The sequence below is a fragment of the Boleophthalmus pectinirostris genome, unplaced genomic scaffold, assembly GCF_026225935.1.
Source record: "Boleophthalmus pectinirostris isolate CB_2022bp ecotype Guang Dong unplaced genomic scaffold, ASM2622593v1 HiC_scaffold_19, whole genome shotgun sequence".
NCBI lineage: Eukaryota > Metazoa > Chordata > Actinopteri > Gobiiformes > Gobiidae > Boleophthalmus > Boleophthalmus pectinirostris.
This window is the reverse complement of record NW_026571140.1, coordinates 30,294,216-30,319,410: the sequence shown is the minus strand read 5'-3', so window position 1 is coordinate 30,319,410 and position 25,195 is coordinate 30,294,216. Positions and strand designations below refer to the sequence as shown.

General features: G+C 37.9%; 3 protein-coding genes across 4 annotated transcripts in view; 2 read left to right on the top strand and 1 right to left on the bottom strand.

The window, feature by feature from the left end:
- pde8a (phosphodiesterase 8A) overlaps positions 1-3,127 on the top strand; it is a 90,280-nt gene extending 87,153 nt beyond the window's left edge. Inside the window, 1 exon segment of the mRNA XM_020938773.2 lies at positions 1,229-3,127. Within this exon segment, the coding sequence (XP_020794432.1) occupies positions 1,229-1,335 (107 nt within the window). The 3' untranslated portion in view covers positions 1,336-3,127.
- A 1,036-nt stretch (positions 3,128-4,163) lies between these two features.
- LOC110172882 (KH homology domain-containing protein 4-like) lies at positions 4,164-11,906 on the top strand. The gene is made up of 14 exons (XM_055154329.1): positions 4,164-4,309; positions 4,944-5,145; positions 5,777-5,893; positions 5,968-6,044; positions 6,129-6,181; positions 6,629-6,813; positions 7,452-7,660; positions 7,965-8,025; positions 8,489-8,553; positions 9,033-9,255; positions 9,832-9,930; positions 10,347-10,414; positions 11,275-11,401; positions 11,708-11,906. The coding sequence occupies exons 1-14, from the start codon at positions 4,281-4,283 to the stop codon at positions 11,882-11,884; spliced, it is 1,692 nt and encodes a 563-aa protein (XP_055010304.1). The 5' UTR covers positions 4,164-4,280; the 3' UTR covers positions 11,885-11,906.
- Positions 11,907-12,823: 917 nt separating this feature from the next.
- LOC110173044 (fibronectin type III and SPRY domain-containing protein 2) lies at positions 12,824-25,125 on the bottom strand. Of its 2 annotated transcripts, XM_055154651.1 has the most exons (14): positions 24,754-25,125; positions 24,298-24,327; positions 23,017-23,285; positions 22,621-22,716; positions 22,199-22,432; positions 22,065-22,087; positions 21,870-21,991; positions 21,284-21,448; positions 20,591-20,725; positions 19,175-19,328; positions 15,274-15,407; positions 14,885-15,017; positions 13,955-14,131; positions 12,824-13,425 (listed from the first exon to the last, which is right to left on the bottom strand). In XM_055154651.1, the coding sequence occupies exons 3-14, from the start codon at positions 23,272-23,274 to the stop codon at positions 13,176-13,178; spliced, it is 1,881 nt and encodes a 626-aa protein (XP_055010626.1). In that variant the 5' UTR covers positions 23,275-23,285; positions 24,298-24,327; positions 24,754-25,125; the 3' UTR covers positions 12,824-13,175. The 2 variants fall into 2 exon arrangements, with proteins under 2 accessions (XP_055010626.1, XP_020794674.1); XM_020939015.2 differs by lacking the exon at positions 24,298-24,327.
- Positions 25,126-25,195: the final 70 nt, after the last annotated feature.

The following is a 25,195-nucleotide window of genomic DNA, read 5'->3' as shown; positions in this document are numbered from 1 at the left end:
CCAGCCAAAACAATAATATTTCCATGGAGACGAGCACGTGGCAGACCCCCCACCAGAAAAGTTATGATCTTTCTCTAATCTTTAAAGATACTACATTGTACTACATTGTTCTTGAATACTTGGTACATAGAACTGATATTACATAAGACTTTTTTCCAAGTTTGTTCCTGTCAAGCAGAGGATGTAAATGTGAACTTAAATATAATTTTTTTGCAGCCAAGGGAATCTTATTGTTATTAAAATTAAAAATAACAGTACAGTAATATTACACTGGTTCTCATTCCTCTTTAACCCTCCTGCACCCCTAAGTAAATTTTTGTACATCTCAACTCTTCTTTTTTGCATAACTTTGGCTATATTGCAACAAATAGCACCAAAATTGGCCAGTTTGTGTATTTTGTGATGTATTTTTAGTTTAGTAGATTTTTTTTTCAAGATCACATTAATTGTACGGTCTATAATCAAAATACTCACACCTGTGGTCCTTACATACTTTTTTGACTTCCATTCAAAATATACTGGAAATATAACTTTTCCAATATATTTTTAGTTTATGATTTATTTTTCATTCTTTGGTGTTGAAAACCATTCATTTTTTTTTCTTTTTTTTGTGTCTTTTTTTTGTCTTTTTTCTTTTTAATCTGTATCTTCCATTATAAGATTATATCAATAGAAAGACATTTGTACATATGAGTCCACACTGAAGGCCAGAAACGTCGATGTTTGAAATTAAAACAATATGAGTGTGTTCTAGATGAGATAATCCCAACACAAACTAATTAAAATTACTTAAAATATATAGAAAAAAATCAAGTCTAATTTTTTCCATTTTTCATGCAAATACAGTAATTTGATACTTTTGCTGTCAAAAATGTCATTTAAGGGGTTAAAATTTCAAAATATTTGATAGTATTTGGTATGTATGAGTAGGGCAGAAATAAATTAATGCAATATGCAATGCAATGCAATATGATATAAAAAAAAATTGGACAAAAATCCATACTGCATTAAAATATTGTGGTATTCTTTTCCGGTGTACATTTTTGTCACAAAGGACCACAGGTGTGATTCTCCTAAAGGGGTGCACAAGGGTTAAGTCCAGTATGATTTTTTTGCCAATTCCTGTCTTTTTGTTTTCATTTTTTATCAAGAACATAGAACTGAAATATTCTTTAGGTCAAATAGAAAGTGATCTACCTGAAATCTAACTCCATCTTCAAATGTTCAGCTTTTGCAGACCTCCCAAACCTCATGCAGCACTTGGACAACAACTTCAAGTACTGGAAAGGGCTGGACGAGAGGAAGCTCCACAGCCTGAGACCACCTCCCGAGTAGGACCGGTCTGTGGTGTCTCTAAACCAGACAGCGCTCCTCTGGATCCTGTCCCATCAGAGAGAGAGAGAGAGAAAGAGAGAAAGAGCAAGAGAGAGGCATGCTTCTCTCTCCCTCCCTGCCCCTCGCCAGCCAAAACCTGGGTCACCTTGCCTCGACACTCCTGCCTTTGTAGCAGTACTGTATCTCCGTCCAAATGGCAAATACAGAAGGACAAATACATGGGGACAGTGCAAAGATGGACACAGTGAATCCTTAATAAGACTATATATGCCTGCTTCTAGAGGCATTCGTAGCTGGTGACTGGGCGAGGGTCCCTTCATATCGGCCTTGTTTTGGGCAAATCCTCTCTTCTCTTCCCCCACATGGACTCTCTTGTCTAGAGCTGAACAGTTTACAGTGGGGAGATGGATGCCGAGTGGGTGTGAATTCACTCAGGTTAACTCTTGTGGTCGAAAATACGCCGGACTGCCCCTGATTTGAAAAAATGAACACTCCTCTATTTTTTTGTTTTTTTGTTTTAGCAATATTTTTGGGTCCTTCCGAAGCATACAAAACGTAGCTGTAACTCCACATAACAGCTGCGTGTCTCTTTCTATTGAATGGGTCGCTAATATTATTTAGGCCACTGCTAAGAGACATGCAATCATAGTTAACTAATTACAGATGATTTGTTAATTTTCTTAGATATTTTGTTGAAAATTTAAAAGACAGAAAAGCCAAAGTTAATTATGGAAAATATGAAAAAAAAATCAAAATTATTATGGAAACAGAGTGTTACCATATTATTTTTTTCTTATCAAAAAACACTCAAAGTTTGAATGGACACTTTTCTATTGCACTGTAACAGTAGAAGCGTCTCAGAGATTTGCCTAAGGATACGGGATGTCGTGTTGGAAATAAGCTGTTTTTTTTTTTGTTTTTTTTTCTTGTTTTTTTTTTTTTCCTTTTTTGTTTTGTTAAATCAGGAGTTTGTGTGTATGTGTGTGTGTGAATGGTGGGTGGGTGCGTAATCATAGTTGCAACAATCCCTTATGACTTTTTGGTTTAAAACCGTCAAAGAACCTTCAACATTTGAACAACAACAGGAGGAAGAAGAAAAAATATATGTGAAGAAAAAAAACATTTTGGACTTGAAATTTTTTTCTCCCAGAAATTTTTGTATCTGGTTTATCCTACTGAAAAGACTGCCTTATTTTATACAATATTTATACACTACATCCCACTGTGCAACCGCAAAGGACATCTGGAGTTTTTATTAGTCCAAAGGTTATGATCAAGTAAATCTCACTATTTTTATATAGGCAATGAATTTTACACTGGATTTGCAGCAGAGTGAGATCAACCATTATAGCGATCTGGATACTCTGGTATTCAGAAAGCAGTATGGTAAAGAAAGAGGATTTCAGATGTTGTCTATCACTGTTATTGAGGCCTCCTTTTGATAAGTTCAATCAGTTCAGTTTTTGGGCCAATATCTTTATGCACAGAGCCAGGGAGCAGCTTTTTGTTGGAGTTGGAGGTTGGTTTCAGATTAGGATACTAATATATGTTAAAGATTGTTGCTTATTAAGATTATTTCCTCTTTAAACAGTATATAAATGCCATTACAGCTAAGCAAATGGTGGTAAATGAAAAGACCATAGTTATATCTTTATTTCTCTCCTAAGACAGAACTGTATACACACAATCAGGGGATCTGTTTGTTCCTTCTTCTGATTCACATCTTGGTCTGAAGGCACGGAAAAAATAGAAACTATTCAATGAAGAATAAAATAATGTCAATTATATGTCTGTTGTTATTTGTGTTTGAAATCTTTGACCCTACATTTCATTGCAGTAGATACACGTTTGAATTTAAGTAAAGTTTCTTCTACTAGGTTTATGTCAAGTGTCAGTTGCCCATATTTCTCTCCACAAAGTAAGCACACTGCCTCACGGAATAACATAAGGCTGTAGTTACAACTGAGTCTGGACATTTTATAAATAAATATCTAAATTGTACAGACTATATAGATAAGATAAGATAATCGTTTATTGTCTCCCATTTGTCTTGGGGTAGGAGATCACATGCTTTAGCACAGAGAAGACGTCAGAGTAATATAAGCTCATACAGACAGCATCCACCACTGAACATAAATAAGAGACCAAGAATAACCACAAGTAACACACCATCACAGGACCTTTAAGTCACTCTATACAGGCAAGCACTTCACAGTCAATATCTGCACATTCTCTAAGCCTATCTGCATTTTCACTTTTCGATAATTTACTTTTATTTTTTACTGCGCTATAGAAACAGAATATTGTCTCACTATCAATACAACTAAAAATCTGTAAATTGTTTCTTTAGTATCCTACTAAAAGTCTTTTGGCCTATCATACTAAACCAATTAAATTCTAGGTTAAATATATGGTGCATGTGTAACTTTACTCAAGCAGGGTCTTGAAGGGTATCACCGTGGAAACCAGATCACCCATAAAAGGAACGAATGTTTTTAGGTTACTTTTTTAGCATTATAAACACTATGAGTAGATGCAAGACTGTAGGTGTTTATTAAATATTATTTCAAAACATCTAATAAAAAGAAAAAAAACAACAACAATATATTATACACAAAGATGATATAAACAGTGTAGCTACTCTGATGAGTCTTCAAAAAAAATAACAGTCTGCATTTCAAGCTAAGGGAAATATGTTTTATTTCCTAGAGACTCCAGTTAAAATAGTTTTTGACTTATCAAATGCGTTTTATTGATTAATTGAAAAAAAAAAAAAATCATGATAGATCTATGATAAGGCCCTGGTTACGTAACACAAATACGCTCATACGTCACATCCGCTCCTCAGGTCTCTGGCCGCAGATCATCGATGGATTTTGTATCTCGATTTCTTTACTAGAAGCTCTTAAACAAAATTATTCATACAGTTTTCGTGGTGTGGTGCTATGTCTTGGGGGATGACGGGCCAAACGCCGTGAGTAGTTTTCTTTTGTAGTTATGGGCTTTGAAATAAAAGGCTAACCATCGACTGTGCTATGTGCAATGCTATTTAGCTTAGCTTTAAATGCTAACTTAGCCGCACAGCTTCGCTTTGTAGCTTTTGTATTGACTGATAAAACACAGAGTCGAGACCCACATTGGACAGTGAGGCACCTAAACGTGTAACTCTGTAGTATTTGTGAACAATTAACGCAATAAAACGTGGCCCAAACTTCAAGATAACATGCTATCTGCGTTAGCCCATCGCGCTAACCTGCTCACGCTACAGGTCAATTAGTGTGATCTGTGTAATTTACTGTCGCCAAACAAAATAAACAGTGGTCACACCTAATAATTAACCACGCCGGGTTATATAACTCTTTATCTTGCTTGGATGAACTGATAAAAAAAAAGATAAATGGAGGTTAAGAAAGTGAAACAAAATAAGACCATGTTGTTTCGCCGATACCCACCTCCTACATCAAAGAGCAGAAAGAACACCTTTGGTCGAAAAGAAAGAGCCTTGGGTTACTTCATCTGTTTACAAATGCATACTTATTTTATTTTACACGTTATTATAATTATTTTGATGAATAATAACGTGTAGTGTTGTGTTTTTGTTGTTCCAGATGCCTAAACAGTCGGTGGGACAAACCTGCGCAGAGTATCACGAATGCCCCTTCAAACAGCGCAGTGTCCCCGTCCCCACAGACCGGAGATGGAGCCGTGTCCGCGGGGGGAGTGGAGAAGGCAGCTGCCATGGCCGCTAAAATAAACGCGATGTTGATGGCAAAAGGAAAACTCATGACCCCGCCTCCCTTATTAGCCAAGGTGCTTCTATTATGATTGAGTTATTCATAGAGATGTGACATTTACAATTTCACATGACATTTTTATATAGCGTTTTCCACCTTCAAGGCACTTAAAGCGCTTTACAACAAGGAACCTCTCACCCATTCATACACACATGCATTCACACACCAGGACAAGGAGGGTTAAGTGTCTTACCCAATTACACAAATCTCAGTGAGTGCAGGATTCGAAGCGCCAACCTTTTGATCAGTGGACAGACGCTCTACAACTGAGCTACTGTCGCTCCCAAAATATGTCACAATATTAAAGTTTACTCTTTCAATAATAAAGAGAAGACAAAAAACAGATAAATTATTCATATTACTGGCTTCATATAATCAAGCTTTATGAATATTAAAAGTAAAGAAAATGTAGCAAAAGGAGAAAATCAATTGGTCATCTGGACAAAAGTTTATTTGTGGTCAAATACATTTCGCAGCTCAGTCAAGCTGATTCTTCAGTTTTGGTCAAAATGCTGGTGGACACTGCCTGAAGGGGAGGGGCTAACCATAATGAAACTGCTCTGAAACTAAATGTTATGTATTCTATTTAATATACATTATTTGTAGTCAGTATTGATGTGCTCATATGTTCTTATGGTTTATTTCAGAAGCCCCCAGTTGCCCCAGTGCCTGTTGTTGAAGAAATGGTGGTCACAGAGGTTGACATCAATGACGTGCCTATAAACAGCAGAGACCTTCTGACCAAAGGCAAAACCCAAGAGGAGGTATGTTTTCTTTTACTTTATCTTGTTCACTTGATGATGAACAGTTTCTTTTAAGCCTGCCTTTGTCTTTGCAGATTCGACAGTTTAGTGGGGCCGTTGTCACAACCAAAGGGCACTACATGACAGATGCTGAGAAGGGCAAAGTGGCAGGGTACAAATGATTGTTTGAATTTATATGCATTTTTTTCTATTTATTTTGATGCCCTATTTTACTCAAGTTTATATTTGTTTTCAGACAAAGACCTCTGTATTTACAAGTCCAAGGGAAGACGCAGGAGCAAGTCAACAGTAAGTGACTTCATACTATTTAAAGATGTTTATAACATTGTTTCTCATCAAAAACATGCCGGAAGAGGGTTTGGATGTCATCCGTGCATTTTTCAGTGTTTTAGTGATCTCCTTATTCAAACCTTCCTTACGGTTGGTTGTTAGTTTTGTACCGTGCTCAGTCCACAATTTTTCATAAATCTGTAAAAGCATGATCCAAACTGTGCACAACAACTTGACGAACCTGATGTGATGTGAAGTAGTTTCATTATGGAGATGCCCGCTGAGTGTGTTGTGATAACACTTTGAAGGGAAAATGAGGGCAAAAGGGAGTGGAGGCTCAGAGCGTAAAAAAAAGGAAGTGAAACCTGTAAAACATGTTAATACGTCATAGAAGTGAAATACCCCCTTTTTTAACCATGAAAAACACCTACAGTAGCTCATGTGCCCTTCTCTGTGGCTCTGTAGAAGCGGTGATGAAAATAAAGGAGATAATTTCAGAGGATGTGTTGAGGGCGTCAGCAGCGTCGGGGGTGCCTCCTCCTGTGGTGCCTCCTTTGACTCTGTACCCTCAGCCTCCACGCTCCGTCGTTTCCCCGGCAACTGTCCCTGTGCCAGTCATGGGACATCGGCCTGCAGCGCCTCACACAGGGGTAAGTAAGAACAATCTGTGGAGAATATACTGTTGATTTTAGCCATATGCCCATATGGATTTAGTTATGAGATTATTAAAGACGGGGTACCTGATTTTTAAACCATGAAGTAGGTATTTAAATTTAAGCATTTTTGGGCATTGGCTTTAGAACAGATTTTTTAGACCATTGCACAGCCAACCCACTGTCATCCCAAAGCATTATATATAGAGATATGCATTGCTGTATGTGGGAATAAATGACATTCACACAATTACAACAATAAAACGCTAACACAATCTTAACTCCCCCTCCCCCACTACACTTTTTTTTTTTTTTTTCCCTTCAGATTTTTTTTTTATCCTGAATAAATTCTGGTATCCCAGCTTCAAATTCCAGGGAAAGAAAAATCCACTTCATGCAATTATTAATAAACAGTTGGAGGTTAAGAAAGTGAAGTGTGAAAAGACCATGTTGCTTCACTGATACCCACCTCCTAGAGTAAACAGCAGAGAGGACATCTTTGGTTTTTGAGAAATGATCCAGAGATAACTGTGTCTGCTTACAAAACGTATTCACACTTAAAATTTGAATCCCACTGTCCGTGAAATAAGTCTCATAACAAAAACTAAACATTTCCACTGCCTCCTATTTTTCAGAGTTTTGTGCACACAAAAATATTTGTAGGTCTGGACCACGCGCTGCCTTCGTTTAATGTCAAGGAGAAAGTGGAGGGACCCTCGGGGGCGTATCTGGGCCACATTCAGAACGAGACAGGGGCAAGAGTTTTCCTCAGAGGAAAGGGGTCTGGATACATCGAACAGGCTTCAAAACGGGAGTCATTCGAACCTCTTTATGTCTACATCAGGTATGTTTTTTTTTTTCTTCATTAGAAAATACGTTTGAAATCCAAAATGGCTAGTATGAACTCGGAGATATGGCCATGTTTATAAACAGAAAATCTGAACAAATATTATGACATTTTTGTATATTTGTTAAAGAGGTGGACCTTTGAAACAATTGTACAGAAGACCTTAAATTGTTTACCACTTGCTTCCACTTTAAAAAAGCTTTTTAAATGTTTAACTCTGGGCCAAAAATACACAAATCAGTCAAATCTCTCTCTCACTTTCTAAGTTGCTCAATATTTAATCATCCTTTTGTGTGTTTAGTCATCCAAATGCAGAAGGACTGGAGGCAGCAAAGAGGCTCACAGAAAACCTGCTGGGGACAGTAAGTCAATTAGTACCTTACACTATTACACTATTCTAATTTGTGTTGTAATGTTGTTTCCTCATCTAAAACACACCTGAAGGAGACGGCCTAATAATGCAGGGTTACTCAAATGTGTGAATGAAGCACAACTCCGTATGTTTTTGAGGAGGTGACAATATTTTAACATGGCTTAAAGCTCACAAGTCAATTTTGCATAATATAGGACCTTTTAAACAAAAAATGTCAAATGCTATGAGACAAAATATTAAGTTGGTGAAGTGGTTAAGGTGAAGCTAAAGAGCTGTGTAGCTTTCACTGATACCCGCCTCCAAAAATAAATGGGAAAGATTAAACCACTCTAGACCTGGGTTAAAGTGCTCTGCTCTTACCCACAAGTCCCTTTGTATAATTAATCTATGAAATAAGTCGTGTCAATATTGAATTTGGCTTTAGCTCCTCAGTAATTGTTTTGTTTTTTTAGGTGAGAGAACACGCCCGAGTGACGGCAGCGTTCCCAGTCCCAGCCCCAAGTGAGTCATGGTTTATGTCCTTGTTTATGTCTTAACTGAACATATATGTGACAATAGATAATTGGTTTCAGTACGCTCACATCATATGGTACGTGCATACTTCAGTCGGGTGATTTATGAGTCTGCTACGCTGGGGGGAGGCTTTGGTATTTTATCTTTTTTATTGGGGTTTAAATATCAACATTTAAAAAATGTGCAGCTTATTAAAACAGATTGTGATTTTGACATAATTTCTAATATTTTAAACAATTTAACCATTTGCCATAGAAATGATTTGCCCCAAATTACTATAGTGGAGGTAAGTGAAAATTGTGTACTGTCCAAAAACTGTTTTTTATTACAGTTAAAAACTTTCATGTCTCATCTTTTATATTTCTAAATGGCACTTTCATATTTTTAACTGTATCAATACGATCAGTTGTAAAAAGACCAGCCAGTACATACTCAAGATCTAGATATTAACTCGAGCTTCCATTTCCTTTCAGCATTTGCAAGTCATGGATATCCTCCTAATAGCACTTACTCTAACCAGGGATCTTGGTATAATTACCCAGCCAATGGGTATGCGGGCGCCTACCCGGCAGCGTACCCAGTGGGCTACTGGAGCAATACCAACGCTGCCCCAAGTCAATCTAACCTGTCGACCACCCCTCCGTCTCCTCAGGCTATGGTTCAGTATCCGATGTGCCCCAGACCACCTCAGCCCTACGTCGCCCAGGTAACGGCCACGCACAAGTCACTTTAACAGTTTGCAGTATTTGTTTATTTCTAATGAAAATTGATTAGTTTGGAATTCATATAAACTGGATTTAACACATATCCACTTAAAGGCTATACACGTCAGGTTACATCAAATTAGTACAAGTATATTGTTGATGTAAATATAGACTATAAACGATACTGTTGAAACTTATTTATACCACTGACATGCTGAGCCTAAATTGTTACTTTAGTACTGAGTTTGTATCTATATTAAATCATAGAAGTTATCAAATTCAATCCTTTACAACTCAAATCTTATTGTATTGCAAAAAAAAGTTCTCATTAGTGCAAAGAAAAGTACCCACAATAAATATTGACCCCAAAAATGATTGGTAACAAACTTGCTTGCTTCTGATCAGCCCTGTACTAAACCTGTAAAGATGCATGTCCACAAATTGATTTAAGACTTGCATAACCTGTAGCCTCTGAAAGCCTTTTTTATCTTGGCTGTTACTTTATCGTCAAAATGAGAGTCTAATTGCCCATACCTGTCCTGAATGTCTGTTTGTTTGTGTTTGCTTTTGTTGTTTAGGCTCCTGGTGTCGCAGAGAAAGTGGAGGCTGAAGGATCTGTGAACGCCGCAGACACAGGAAGTCCCAAACAGCTCCCCCAGGCTCCAAAGGCCGAGCAGGTCAGAGGGACACTGTAGTATTATAATTTTTCACTGATGTGGTAATACTGAATCAACCTTTGTAGGAATAGGTGGGGTGCTGAACTCTTGACATAGAAAAAGAGATGAGCAAAGAGACTGAAAGTTCACTATCTGGGTCAAATAAAAGAAACAATTATCACAAGTTTTTGATGCATAATTTTGTAATTTTATTTCATTGAGTGGATAGCCCTTCTGTTTTTCCCCAACCTTTATAGTTATAGAAAAATGTGACCATTTATAGATTCAACTTTGTGCTATGTAACGTTGCCTGGTGCTGTTGCCTGCTTGTCCCCATTTAGATAGACAACTTTAATGCCATACTGTGAAAATTCCCAAGCAACAGCAATAACAGTAACAGGCTCCTTTATTTACACCCAGTTTCTTTGTTTCCACAGCCTGTCACCAAGTCCCCTGAGCGACCTGCTCCTGTCTCCAAACCAGTGGGGGAAAAAGTCGTAGAACGGTCAGTAACAAGACGTATTATTCCCAGTGTGATGCTGCTTAGTATCAGCCTATCTATATTCACTCAGGTTACGTAATGTTGAATAAACAGCTGTTTAATTTATGGAGATAAAGGTTAATCTCCCATTATAAATATCTGTACTTCTGCTTACTCCTTTTGAGCATTCTGTGGCATCGTCTTATTTGTGTGTGATTGACATTTGTTTGAGTCTTTATTGGTTTCAGGTGACATCACAACTTCTACATGCCAAAATTAAACACAAATGGGAGGGAATGCTTTAAGTACAGTGAATTTTGTTGTAGTTCAATGGATTCTAGGAGCCAGTCACTAATACAAATGATTAGGGTAAACCTTTTTAGATTCTTCAATGTTTCAAAGGACAATGTAATTAATAGGAAAAGTAATTTTTGACCCACATTTGGGAAAAATGATTCTCTCGAATTTATAGCCATGTTATAATGTTGTTACCTTATCAAAAGGGTGGTTTGTTTCATCCACACGCTTTGAGTAACCCTTTATTATTAGTCTGTCTACATCTCCAAAGCTCAAAATGCTCTATTCCACCTTGTGATGTCATGTAGTGGTAGTTTTCATGTTAACAGCTACCTTTACCGTTTTAGTTCTGTAGAAACTGGGGCTGAAATCATTCAATGAAGATGTATGGAGATTTAAAAACACAGTGGAGCACTTCCTGTAGTACCACATGACATCACAAGGTGGAGTGGTTTCTGTATTGAGAGAATAACTCAGGGATGTTTTAAATGAGGAAACAACATTATAACATAGATCAGAAAATAGTGTAATAATGGCCCTTTAAACTATATGACCAGATTATTTACCAGTTTTGACATGTTTTACAGTCTTCTGATGCCTCCTCCACCTCCTCCTGTGTTCACCGCCCCGGCCCCCCTCCTCCAGCTGCTCAACGCAAACGAACAAGAGACCCCCAACCCCCTACAGCTGCTAAGCCCTCCCCTGCTCCATCGGGTATGCAACATTTAGATTTTTCTTTCATCCCCAACTATTAATATCCCTGTCTCTGGAGTCGTATTGATCCAAATTATTGCCTCCGTCCTCATGGTGGCAGTGGAGACCTGTTTAAACCCCCTTGAATCACCATAACTTACTAACGCTCTGCTCTTGTATATGTTCTTTTTTTGTCTCCTCTGTTCTCTCTCTTCACATGTGTCCTGGGACCTCTCTACCGCCCCCTGGTGCTGGTCCGATGTCGTGTTTGCGGATGGCTGTGACGAAAACCCAACCTGATCCTGCTGCTAACTTTGGCCTCTTCAATGGGCATCTCTCTTCTCTTGTCTTTCTCTTTTTGTGTGTTCTCTTATTTTGACAGGTGATCAAGATGAAATCCAGAGAAAGAAAGCAAAAGTGTCCGTGGATGCATCTGGTTTGGTGCCCTATGGAGGCGACTCCTCCGATGAAGAGGAGGAGAAGACTCATAGCAACAAGACGTGACCCTCCCAGTACAGACTTAATCTTCACTATAGTCTTCTGAACACAGTTAAACAAAAGGAGGAATCAATCTTTGTACAATACAATGTTTAAACATGACAACAAATGACCAAATTATTGCAGTATTTCTTAGGGTACAGATGTGGCTTGTACAGTTAGTTGTGCAAGTTAGACTGGTAAGTAATTTGAAGAATAATTTGACTTTTTAAAAAATCTCCAACTGTTTTAATATAGTATTTTTCCTTACATGCAGCAAAAATTAAACTGGTTAATTGCTTGAACTTAGAATAAAAAGTTACAATTCTTGTTACGGTGCTTCTACCAACCAACATTCTTACAACTTTTACAGTCTGTTTTTGAATGTTATTTTTGTATAAATCAGTATCAAAAGCCAGCAGGACACAATGCCGCAGCTTGGATTTCAAACTGAACAGTGTAAATTGTTTAAAGGTGATTTGAACCTTTGTGTAAGAAAAAAATATTTTCAAACTGACTTTTTTTTTAAAACTCAAATTATACAGCCAGTTTGCTTCTTACTCTGATGTTAAAGATTGTATCTCAGTTTAGCAAAATTTAATTCTTTCCCCCAAACTCTGTGCTTGCCTGACCTCTTGGCTCAATTGGAAGCTTAGCTGTAGCGTTTTTTTCCTCAAAACAAAAGAAAAACTGTGTAAACTGAATACTTTTTCTAATCTTGGAAAACGGTACGTCTGTTCCCATGGAATAATAAAATATATGAAAGAAGTGCTTTGTCTTGGTCTTTATGTAACTGTCATTAACACTATGATAATATAATGTGTGTATGGAACAGATGCACAACAGGTTTATATAAACATCCTCACTAAGTGTCGTCTCCATTCAGTATCGTCAATGTGTTGTGTGGCTCAATATGTTTATAAATGACTTCCTACTTGACAGTGAAATGAACAGGGCAGACCATAGTTTTAAAATAATTTTTATTACAAATTCTTTTATCTTGTGTTTTTCAAATTCAGCTTAAGATCATCCAGTGTCATTCGTTAAAGCGTTCCAACACCAAATGCAGATCCACCATCAGCCTGGATCTGAAGTCTTATCTGGGACAAGACATAATTTATTTGTAATTCTGATTGCACTGATTCAGTATGAGGCCAGATATCTGACGTAAACGCTTCTAGAAACTATTGACATTTTGCTTAAATAAAATGTATCTGAGTGTCATTGAAAGTACTATACAAATATGTATTAAAACCATACACTATGATTAAAACATAGTTAAGTGATGTCCTGTAGATCAGTAGCATTAACAGTCCTCTCAGATGAAGGTGAACTTTGGGGTCTCTATCCCGTTGTGGATGGTGAGCTCGCCGGGGTTGTCCAGCCCAAAACACGGGTGCACAAAGCTGCTGAAGTGACAGTAGAAAGTATGGAGGTGCTGCTTGAGGTCAGCGTTGTAGAAAGAGAGGGTCCCATGGTCGTAATCCAGGACCACTCCGATCCGGACTGGGTTCACCGTGATTCTTAAGTCTGGACTCCAGCCGTTGTGAAGAAATTCATATTTATGTCTACAAATAAGAGGATGAAGAATTACGTTGTATGTATTTGATTGGTAATATTTCTCAACCCAAAACTCTACACCAAACACTCACAAAGGCCCCGTGAATCCTGCTTTAACTCTTAATTCCAATCTTTAATATCAGTTGCCTCCTTCAATACTACTACAATTATATCAATATCAAATTGCAAAATGGGAAAAAACTAAGCAATTTCAGTTTGTGTGTAAGTGTGGAATGTTATTGTTTCTAAAATACTGATTTAAAATAATGGTTCAAAATTGGTTCAAAATTAAATAGTAACTAGAACGTGAAGTACAGTTTTAGCAGAATATTTGTTTAATTGAGTACATTTTTAACCATTTAACTATACTTTTTACTCACAGTACTCTTTCCACTCCTGTCCAATTGCATATTTTTATTTATTTTTTTATTTATTATATGGTAATGACAATGATAGACCCTTAAGATCAATAATAATTTGTGCATAATCAGTATAAATATATATCTGTAAATATAGGTACAAATATGAAAGCTTTACCGTGTTGGGGTGAGGATGTGTCTCATGCACCAGGACGTGCTGTTGGCGCCTAGATAAGAGTTCCTGTCTGTGTCTTCACAGGCCACGCCCACTCTGTACTCCGTCTCATCATCCACCTCCACTTCCCAGTAATGAAGCCCTCGGACCGGGATCAGGTCCCCCAGAACCGCCACACACCTGAGGCCAGAAGAGGAGAACAAGTACAAAGTCCAGTATTATTTGTTTAGGCTTTTGAAAATACTTTTGAACACAATATCTACACCTAAATAATTTGAGGCTATAGCTATAAAAACAAGTAAAAACACCACTGTTGCCAGCAGAGGGCACAAGGATGTATGTAAGTGCATGTATCTGGACTTGAAAAAGAAAGAGGACTTCTCGAATGACTCGAATGGCTTGCTCAAACAACCTGTAAAAAAATATTCTAAACAATGTATTGGTATAGTTACATAAGTTACAAATAAACAGTTCATACATAATATAGTAAACTAGAAAAGCACTCAGAGAGCGCAGACCTCCGCCAAGGACTACCCCCCCATTTTTTATATAAATTGCGATAAAATCAGTCTTCTGGATCAGATCCGGATCAGCCTTTGGAATATGAAAGAGGATCCCATTGTCCATCCCTGAGTCAAATTTCATGGGGTTTGGTCAATAATTAACCGAGATATTGAGAAACAAATTTTTTGGCCCCATTTACCACAATGTTAACTAAAATTTCAAAGTGATCCAGAATCCAGGATTTCTTCCAGATCATCCCCAAAATGAAATCAGTTCTTCCTTTTCACATTTCCAACAAATCCTGAAGATTTCATCAAAATCGGTACATAACTTTTTGAGTTATGTTGCTAACAGACAAACAAACAAACAGACAAACAAACAGACAAACGCCGGCAAAAACATAACCTCCTTGGCGGAGGTAATAATTACCTGGTAAATCCTGTGTCATCGAAGGCCATGGCGCTGATGGGCGGGTCCTCATACCCATAAGTGATGGTGAGCATGTCCTCAGAGAAGCATAGGCACTGATGGGACGACTCCTCCAACAGACTGAAGTAAGTACCTGCACACAAGAGGATCAAATAAAAGGGTTAAGCAAGAACCACAATCATCTTATAATCTATACTGAAGAGTAAAAATATAAGAATGCATGTATTTTTAGGTATGTCTGAACAATAAAAGTTACATAGTGCACCTTTAACAAGCTTTGCCCTTTCACAAATAAAAAATACAATACAATCATTTATTTGAAACAATCTTACAAGTCACAAATCTTGAGCTGATTCACTTCTAACTGTGTGTAATGTCAGGGGTCTGACCTGTGGTGTGGACAGTGAGACCCCGGCTCCTCTCACTGGGACCCCCGATGTTCACAGCTCGGACTGAGATCACGTACGACTGTCCCGGCTGCAGCTGCACCAGACACTGACAGGAGGGGACGGCCACGATGGACCTGCAGGACCACCAGAGCAAAGGCAGGAGAGATGAGTGGTAATACAAACACAAATACAATACATAAAGTTTGGGCAACTATAAAGAGGCACTATGTAACTTTTATGATGAACGGGTTTGCAATCTGCTCAAAAACATACAGAAAACGTGGAACACTCTAAACAAAGCAATAACAAAGCAGTCAACGGATGGTAACCAAAAAGTTACATAATGCACCTTTAAGTGAGAAAAATCATAAGGAAGTTAGAGTCAGTGCTGTAAACCCTAACCCTAAACTAAATATACTGTGGGTCTATGTTAAAAGTCCTCAACATGACATCCACAACAGGAAAGAGTTATCTTAGTAGTTTTTTTTTTCAAACCAAGAGTTTGTTTTCATACCTGACAGTTTTGACTACTCACTAACGATCTTCTTCAGAATGGTCACGCGATGTTGCTGTGACAGGTCCAGTTATCTGATTTATACAGGTTTCGGCACTGTCTTCCTACCAGTGGAGGCAGGATGGGACCATAAACCAGGACGAGGGGGCCTTTTTACTCTCACACACCTGGGATATTATCCTGAGGAAGTCAGACTACAGATGGTGCTGTCATCCTGCTTCGAAGGTAGGAATACGGCTCCAAAACCTGTTTAAATCAGTTGACCGGATACGTCACAGCAACATCACGTGACCACTCTGAGGAAGACTGTTAGTGAGCAGTAAAAAAAAACAAACTCTTGATCTGAAAAAATAACCTAATAACATAAATTATCAGAAGACCAAATGAACCTCATTAGACTAGGAAAGAGTTATACTACTGATTACGAGTGGGTATCATTAAGAAGCTGCTGATATGACAATATGTTTTTTGATACAGCGATTTAATATAATTTGATATGATATAGTTCAAACTAATTCAATACAGTTCAGTAAAAAACAGACTAAATCATGGCTGTGATACTAAAAATCTTGATTAAACCACAAAGTTTGTACAATGTTAACATGAAAAACACCCCTTTTACTCATCAAAATAATGAAAATGGGAAATGTATTGCATAAACAAGTTCACTTTGTCCAAACAAGCAACACAATTGTAGGTCTTTCCCAAAATAATTTAGCAAAATATACAAAAAAAAAAAAATTATCATCAAATTAAAATATACGATATCGCTATTTTAAGTATTGATTCAGTACTTATACCTATGAATTGCGAAATAGCCTGTATGTTGCAGAGACTTTGATTGCAGCTCCTTTAAGTACCTTCAGAGGACTAAACAGTTACAGAATGACACATAGACTGAATCTGAATGGAACTAGGCCTTATTTTAATTAATGACTGGTAGATCTACTGAGCACCTGTGTTCTTTCTACTTTTTTATTATGCGTGTCTTAACCTTTGCACAACCCTTGACAATATAAATAAATGAAGATCACTTATTGCAGACCACCTCAGACTAATGAGCCCAGATTTCCTCACCCTAATTCCCAGTGACAAGGACAGTATTGGCTGCTGTGTTGAGCATTGCCGCGGGAGCTGAGGCTAAATATAGATTTTCTGGGACAAAGTGTCTTGAATCAGCAGCTCTGTAACGGTTAGAGCCCCAACAAACTCATGTTCAGAGTTTAAACCAAAACAAAGTGAGGCAATAATAAACATGAATACAGTACAGTGCTTCCCTATAGGCACACAAAGAGACTGAGTATTATTTAAAACTTTCTCCAAATTTGAAGTTTCACAGTTTGTTGTTTTTAAATATTTTTTGACAGTTATTGTTGTTGGTGTGTTTCAGAAGACATCATTCTACAGTCCAATATTATTTAATACAGGGGAGGACAACTAAAAATAATATAGTTAAAATACAGATTTTTTGTTTAAATTTGCTTCAGTCTAGTGGCTAATAGAAATGATCAGGTTCAACATTTATAAATTTACTTTTTGTATATTTCATGGCAAAATACAGGGTAATTAAAGCCACAACCGCTGGGCACTCGTGACGGATGCGACATGCCACCCTCACTTCCTGACAGCTGCCCAGGCTGACAGCTCATCCACCAGACAAATTACATAATGCACCTGTTTGAGAATGCAAATAATGCAAATGTTTTTCAGGAGTCATTGTGCCCCTGCTGGCCAACCAGGAAAAATGCTCAGTTGTGCTGCAATTGTGATTTGAATTTGAGCTCTCTAGGCCAAATACCTGTGGCCATGAGAGGTCACCAAACAAACAGGAAATTAACATGTTTTTTCGCTGGCGTGCTAAGGAGTAAATGTGACATATCAAATCTGTAGATGTGACATAGCAAATCTGAGCTCATTTGGACCAAACACCAGGGACTTGAATCTTTTTAAGGACACGCAAGTTAAAACGGCGGCAAATTTTTAATCCAATACGGCCATCGTCTTATTCGTCATAGAGGCATGCTCCAATTCATCTTTGGGCTTGTCTCACTGATCTCTAGCCCTGTCCCGAATTTCGTTTGCCTGCGTCAAAATTTGGTTTTCGACTGTTCATATAGTTTAAATTTTTGCAATTTCCAGGGGGCGCTGCTGACTGGGGTCACTTTGGGCACTGTTGCGACACCCATTTTATCAAATTTTTGGCCGGACTGGTCGATCTGATACCCAGGGACTTTTCGTCGACGTTCAGGCCCTCAAAATCGATCGCGATCATTTGCAAGGAAAAATAATAATAAAAGACTGTAAGAAACCGATGAAGAACAATAGCCCTCGCCAGATACTTTGTTACTGGCTCTGGTGAATTAAGACTAGGAAATACTGGCTCTTGCCCCTATCCAAGAGTGTGACACCATACCTAGAGTCTTTAAACCAATAGCTGCATCCACAACAAACATCCTAAACTACAGGAAAAATAGTGAAATAGTGATTAATTATTATTTTTATTTACCCTTTCCCATTATATGATCAAAAGTTTTTAGAGCACCACAATTTTTCCAGTTTTTTACTGTTTACAGTTGACCAAAACATATTCTAAACTTTTGATTCATGAAAGTGTCAACCTTTGGCAGATATAACAGCTGAACACACTCATGGCATTTTTTTTTTGCAATAGAAATCAAATATTCTTCAGAAAGTTCTGACTGGGCAGAAGTTCCCATAAATGTGTGGCACTTGTAGGTTTCTTGGCTTTCACTCTTCTGTCCAGTTCATCCCAAACCAGCTTGATGGGATTTAAGTCTGGAGACTGTGCTGGACACTCCATGTTTTCAAGTTTTAACATCTTGTTCTTTTTTCCTGAGGTAGTTTTGGCAGAGCTTGGACTTGTGTTTTGTTCTTTTATATATATTTTTTTAACCTTTGGCTGTTCAGTTCTTACCTTTCTACCATTTCAAGTTATTTATTGGACTTGCACGACTTGAAATACAATAAATAACTGGAAAAATTAGGGTGTTCTAAAACTTTTTAGTGTATGTCATATAATCCATCTTTATGACAAATTACTGTATCTAAATAGCATTTATTTTTATCTGGGATGGGCAGTAATATCTCAGTCCATTATAAACTTTTCTAAAATTTGAAAGTAAATGTCTTGATACTGCACTGTAAAAACATATTGCAGAAAAATATCTTGAAAAACATGAATTGTTTTCCTGAGAGGGTTCTTGCTTCTCCACAGATCTGACCTGTGACTTGTCGTAGTGGTGTCATCTGCTTGTCTTCATGGAGATAAATAAGTTTACTGAGGCTTTACGTTACTTCCAGGCAAACCAATACCATCTCCACGGAGACAAGCAGGAGACAAGTTCCATAGTGCATCTTTAATCTTACTCTTTGACGTCACTCTCCAATCCGTCTCTGGTCAGTTCTCTGATCTCCACGGTGTACGAGTCGACCGGGTTTGTGTTGCCTGACTCCCAGCGGATCAGAGCGGCTTCGGGGCAGCTCAGGTACCCCCTCTGGTTCAGGACGGGAGGACAGGGCACTGTGGGAGACGGGTTTATACTGTTACTGTCCGACAAAACAAAACATGACTTTGCATATGATATTTCATTTAGCAAACAAAATATTGGACTTTTTAGAGCTTTTTACCATGTTATAGTTGTTTCCCCTCACCATTTAGCATTTACTCGCCCAAGCTGTATTTGGAGTGATTCATGCATGTTTGAGTTTATCACTTATTTTCAGCTCCAATTTTATTCTCTTAATCCGTGATACATGTAGGGTTCGGCATCGTCACATAGGAATCATCTCTTTGTTACGATGACATTTACGGCAACGTCAGCTCCCATTGGGCACCACAGTTTTCTAATGTGAAAATGAGCTGACTTGTTTCTTTTATTAAGTTGTTTTAGATAAATATTAAGATTTAAAATGTCCAAATTATAACATAATGATTTATAGGTGTCATAGATTACTATTATATAGCAGACACAAGCACAATATGTCTTCTGAATGCTTAAAAAAAATGGCAAGAAATACACTGAATAATTGCTGTTTGAAAATGACAAATTTTTTTAAAGTAGAAAGTATAGTTCTTGTAATTCTGATTATAAAAGAGCATGAAAAGAAATTATAATTGAAACATGAATGATCAAAGGAGAAAAGGGCAACTCTTTGTAAAAGTGTTTGTGTGTTTTTGTTTTGTTAAATTTTAATTTTAAGAAAATCTTCTAAATGGAGAGAATTGGAAAAAAATACCGGTATGTATAATTTGTAGCAGCCAAATCATTTTGATTTTGATTTAATTTCTAAGGCTGCAGACCAGTAAGAATTAGCACTAATAATAACTGGCTTTTGTGAGGTACCCAGCACATTAGAAAATTGTGATTATTAGATTTCCACTGTCTTAAGATAATATTTTGTGGCACATTGTACTACTTACAGGTGCATTTTGTAACTTTTCTGGTACCTCTTTGTCTCCATGGAGATATTATTGCTTTACCTGAATCTTCCACAGTGTGACATGGCACGATCAAGCAAGTTACAAGTCAGATCTGTGGAGAGACGGCCTGCTCACAGCCCAATTTTCAAGGTATTTTTTTAGCAATTAAAACACTTGTAATTTAATAAAATGCCTTACAGTGGAACATCCAAGGCAAAACAATAATTTCTATGAAGACAAGCAGGCGGCAAACCCTACATCAGAAAAGTCACACAGCGAACCTTTAAAATATAATGTGTAATGTGTATAATGTGTATTTTAACATGCCAAATCCTAGTTTAGTCTCAGTATTTAGTCATTACCGGTCATGTAGAGGGCTTTCTCGCTGGCCGGGCTGATTCCGGTCGTGTTGGTGGCCGTGACCCAGAGTTCGTATTGAGCGTTTGGCAGCAGCTCTGACACAGTGCAGTGAGTCTCCTTCACTTTCACTTTATTCACTGCAAAAACAACACAGATATGGTCAAAATATATAAGTAAAATACCAAAAATTGCATATATTATAAAATAAACATATTAAATATCTATCCATGGGTAAAAAAAAGGACCTATGCCATTACCAAAGCAATTAACAATTCAAAACACAATATTACATCTTTTGAATGGGAAAAAGTCCTCAAAATATATATATGAGGAAGCCCCAACCCTTTAATGCATACATTATAATGGCAATACAATAAAAAGTAAAAGGAAAAAAAAAGAAAAAAACATTACATGGGTTGTTGTTTTAGAATAATGTGACCATTTTTAATTCTACATATAAGACCCGGAGTCTGAAGCTTTTGAATCTTTGCAAGTAAGTACAGAGCTCTGGAGGGGATAGGGGGTAAGTCAAAATGTACATTTTCAGAGCACTAAAGCCTCAAATGCAAGACAATGCAGGGTTTCTCAGTTATCCAAATGATGCGGGAACAACATTTAAACATGGGGTAAATAACAAAAACAGAACATACAGTTAAAAGCATGATGGAGATGAGGTAAATATGGGTGAGTGTTACCTGGGGGGGCAGAGGAGTCGTTGGAGGGGCAGTCCTCCAAGACAGGGCGGTAGTAGAGCTCATAATACTCCACTGTGTCGTCTGAAAACAGGCTCCAGCAAACACGCAGAGATGTCTGAGAGGCTGAGTTTGGACTCTGAGGGTTTATGACCGGAGCGGACGGAGCTGAAATCACAACAAAAAAGTAATAATGATGTAGATTAATATAACTGGCCGATGAATTTTAGTAACTGATTAATCACAGAGGGAGTTTAAACTAACTTTAACTCCTACGATCTCATTCTTCACATGCCTTATGTTTTCTCAACTATAATATTACACCAACCATAAAACCTTTAGATATTTTCATGTCTCACGTGTATTTGAAGGGGAATTATATGACTATATTAGTAAGTTTGCCACCTGCTTTCTTACTGTAAGTGGGCTCACCTTTTCACCTGTAACTTTGCGGGGTGTCGCTCCTTCTTGGAGAATTTCTTATTAATTTCAATTAATTAGTTCAAGTTAAATACGTTAGTGTTAGTTAATGAATGATAAAATGTATTTATACTGAAGAAATAGGTCAGAAGTGAAGTTTGTGTCAAACCTGGGACGACGTTGATGGAGTCCATCATGGTTTTAACATCAGACAGATCTGAGAGCGGTGTGGAGAACTCCAGAGACGTGGAGAGGGTCAGGTCCATGTCCTCTTTAGCAAAGTCTTCTATCCTGATCAAGAGGAAGCAAGTTTATAGAGGGTGTAAAAAGATGTTTCAATATTTGGAAATTTTAAGATGTTTACCTCTTGATTGTGGGCATCACCATCTGCCACAGCACCCAAAACAGATAAAAAGAAAAAAAAGAGTAATGATTACATGAAGTCATGATCCTGTACCCTGCACTTTATTACTCTCTCCAGTGATCACAGACACAGACCTTGAGAAACAGCCTCTTGTCATGACAACGGTGCACTTCCTGCGCACTCTCGATCAGCTCTTTGGAGGAGTCCAGCGCTCGACCACAGTCCAACAGCTGTCTGTACAGAGCCTCCAGTTTGGACTTCTTCTCATCCTCCAGAGCGGCCGCTCTGTCGTCGTATCTCTGAGACAGAGTCTGAAGAACATCATTATAATGCTGCTCCAGGTGCTGCTCCCGACGGCCAAAGTTCTCCTGAAAGAACAGTTAGTTTGTTATTCCAATTATGGATACTTCACACTTGTCCTGGTTTGATCCTGGTTTAAGTGCTGTTTAGTCCAGATGTAGACTTGGTTTAGTCCTGTTCTATTCCAGGTTCAGTTCAGGTTACAAGGTGCAATATTAGAGGTGAACTATATAACACATAATAATCACAATTTTACCTCCACAGTGAGAAAGATTTCCTCCAAATGTCCGGCAAAGTTCTCCATCTCTGTAACTTTTTCCTGGAGCTTGTTACGGATCTCATCATTTTCATTCTACGAAATACATAAATAAAATTCCAAAAATCTGATACACAACCCAGTCTATGAAAATGCTAAATCATGACAAAACCAGAGACTAGCCCACCACAGGGGCAAGTGATATTGACAAGAATTAACAGCAGAAAAAGTGAAGTAAAATTATCTAAAAATAGTAGAAACATCCCTTTATGGCACAGTTTAGAAGATTATAGCCCAGTCAGATTTTTTATAGTTTTGATCTGCGTTTTTTGGTAATATCTCCCACCACTACCACAGAACCACAACTATTTTATGTCTCCCATTTCCAGACCCTACCTCCACGTCTTTGAACACATCATCCTGCCCGTCGTCCGCCCTGGTTGGAGATGGAGTATCACAGGCTTCAAATCGTAGTGAATCGTTTGTGTCCACAGAGAATCGCTGCAGCGTCCCCCTGTGGCCCTGGGCGGCTCCTCCGCCCTGCCCCCCCACACCAGGACCCTCCATGTGGAAGGACTCTCGGCTGAAGTCTGGATGCTCTGACTCTTCTTCGATCACGTCCAGTCGCCCCCCACGGATCTCAAACAGGTCCATGAGGAGGTCGACTAAACCAGAGAGGAGTCAGGGTATGATTCGGACCTCCAGGTATTACAAAATTGGTTAAATAAAGTGAAAATAAATAGAGATTTTGGCAAATATGATGATTTATGTCTCATTTAAAAGGGCACCGTGTAACTTCTGAGGAGGTCGGTTTGTCACTTATTTGTCTCTATGTTGCTGTTATTGTTTTGCCAGACATGTTTTGCAGTATGACAAGCACATGACGCGATCCACATTACAGTCAGATCTGTGGAGAGGCGAGCCCACTCACAGTAAGAGCAAATGTTTTTCATTACATTTCTGATAACTAAAAACACTTGAAGAAATGCAAGATAGATATGTTTACTGCCATACTGTGGAGCATTCCAGGTAAAACAATAACCTGTTCGTCTCCAAGCAAGTGAAGGACCACCTCCAGAAAAGTTACATAGTGCAGCTTTAGATAGTGTCAAACTTAAAGCAACTTGTGTCACAACAAAGCAGCTGTGAATAAAATAAATAAACAACGCAATAAATAACACATTTAAAAAAAACACTAGATCACAGAATGCAGGGAGTGCTTAATATAATGCATAATGTGTTAATTAAACAACATAATCAACATAAAAAAGTGAACACAAAAGAAAAGAGCAAACAAGTAAATATAAAAATTCAGTGTTATGTTTACAGTTTTGCTCAGTGGTGCTGTGGCTGGTCCTTTTTCAGTCCAATTAGTAAGTTAGTAGACAGAATTTTTTTATATTATATGTTTTTTTAAATCTTGTTTAGTTGTTTTTCACCCTCGGATTGTGATTATGTGAATAAAAACACCATTACAAGAGAAACAGGAGAGTTACTTAGTATGTATCAATTCTAACTTGGGGGTTAAATCAAAGTAAAAGTGTTACTTGTTGACTTAGAAATCTAGTTAGTGCGAATGTCCTGCAGGGGTCATTAAGGTTTTGGTGCACTTTTATACAAATCATTGAAACAAGCAGAGGAGGAAGTCTGGAGGAAGAATGTAAAATCTGTACTTACTGTTTTGAAAAAGTCACCAAAGGAATTACACTTGATTGAGTGTGAAAAAGTAAACAAAAGTCTCTGTCACTACTTATTTAAAAACAGCTTCGGCTCCAGTTACATGCAAATATGTACTTAAAGGTGCACTGTGTAACTTTTCTGGTGGAGGGTCCGTCACCTGCTTGTTTCTGTGGATATGTTCTGCTGGAATGTTCCACAATAGGACATTAAACAGCTTTTTTTTTTTTACATTTATTCAATTACAGGTGGTTTTATAGCTCAAAAATACCCAGAAAAACAGGCATTCTGACTGTGAACGGGTTTTGTTTCCACAGATCTGACCTGTAACTCGGTCTGGTTTAGTCTCCATGAAGATTGAAAGGTTTAACGTCATACTGTGAAACATTTGCCGAAGCTCCACTAGAAAAGTTACACAACGCACCTTTAAACACCTAAAATATTGTAGTTATTTACCTGGTTCATTCAGAGGAAGGCCATTCTCTCGCTGATTTTTACTGAAGTTTGACAGTGTCCACAGACTGACCCACTGTAGCTCTTCAGGCCCGGGACAGAAATAGACAGAGACCAGCTGCTCCTCAAATGTCCTCAGGCATGTCCAGCGGTACAGGAGCCTGCAAGGGACACACTCAGATAGGTTTACATATGAAGCGGGAAAATGAAGCAAAGTTTGAACAAATTTATTGATATGTGAAATTATGAGGATGTTTTTGTTGTTCGAGGCATCTACAGATCTACATTACTGACCAATTTACAGTAGTTTTCCTAAATCATGATCTTAAACATGCATGAAATCTTGTATTGTCCTGCATCTTGAGCATGCACTGTTTGCACTTATCCCCTAAAGTCCCCACACACCCACAACTGTTTGAAAAGACTTTGGATTATACAAAAATGT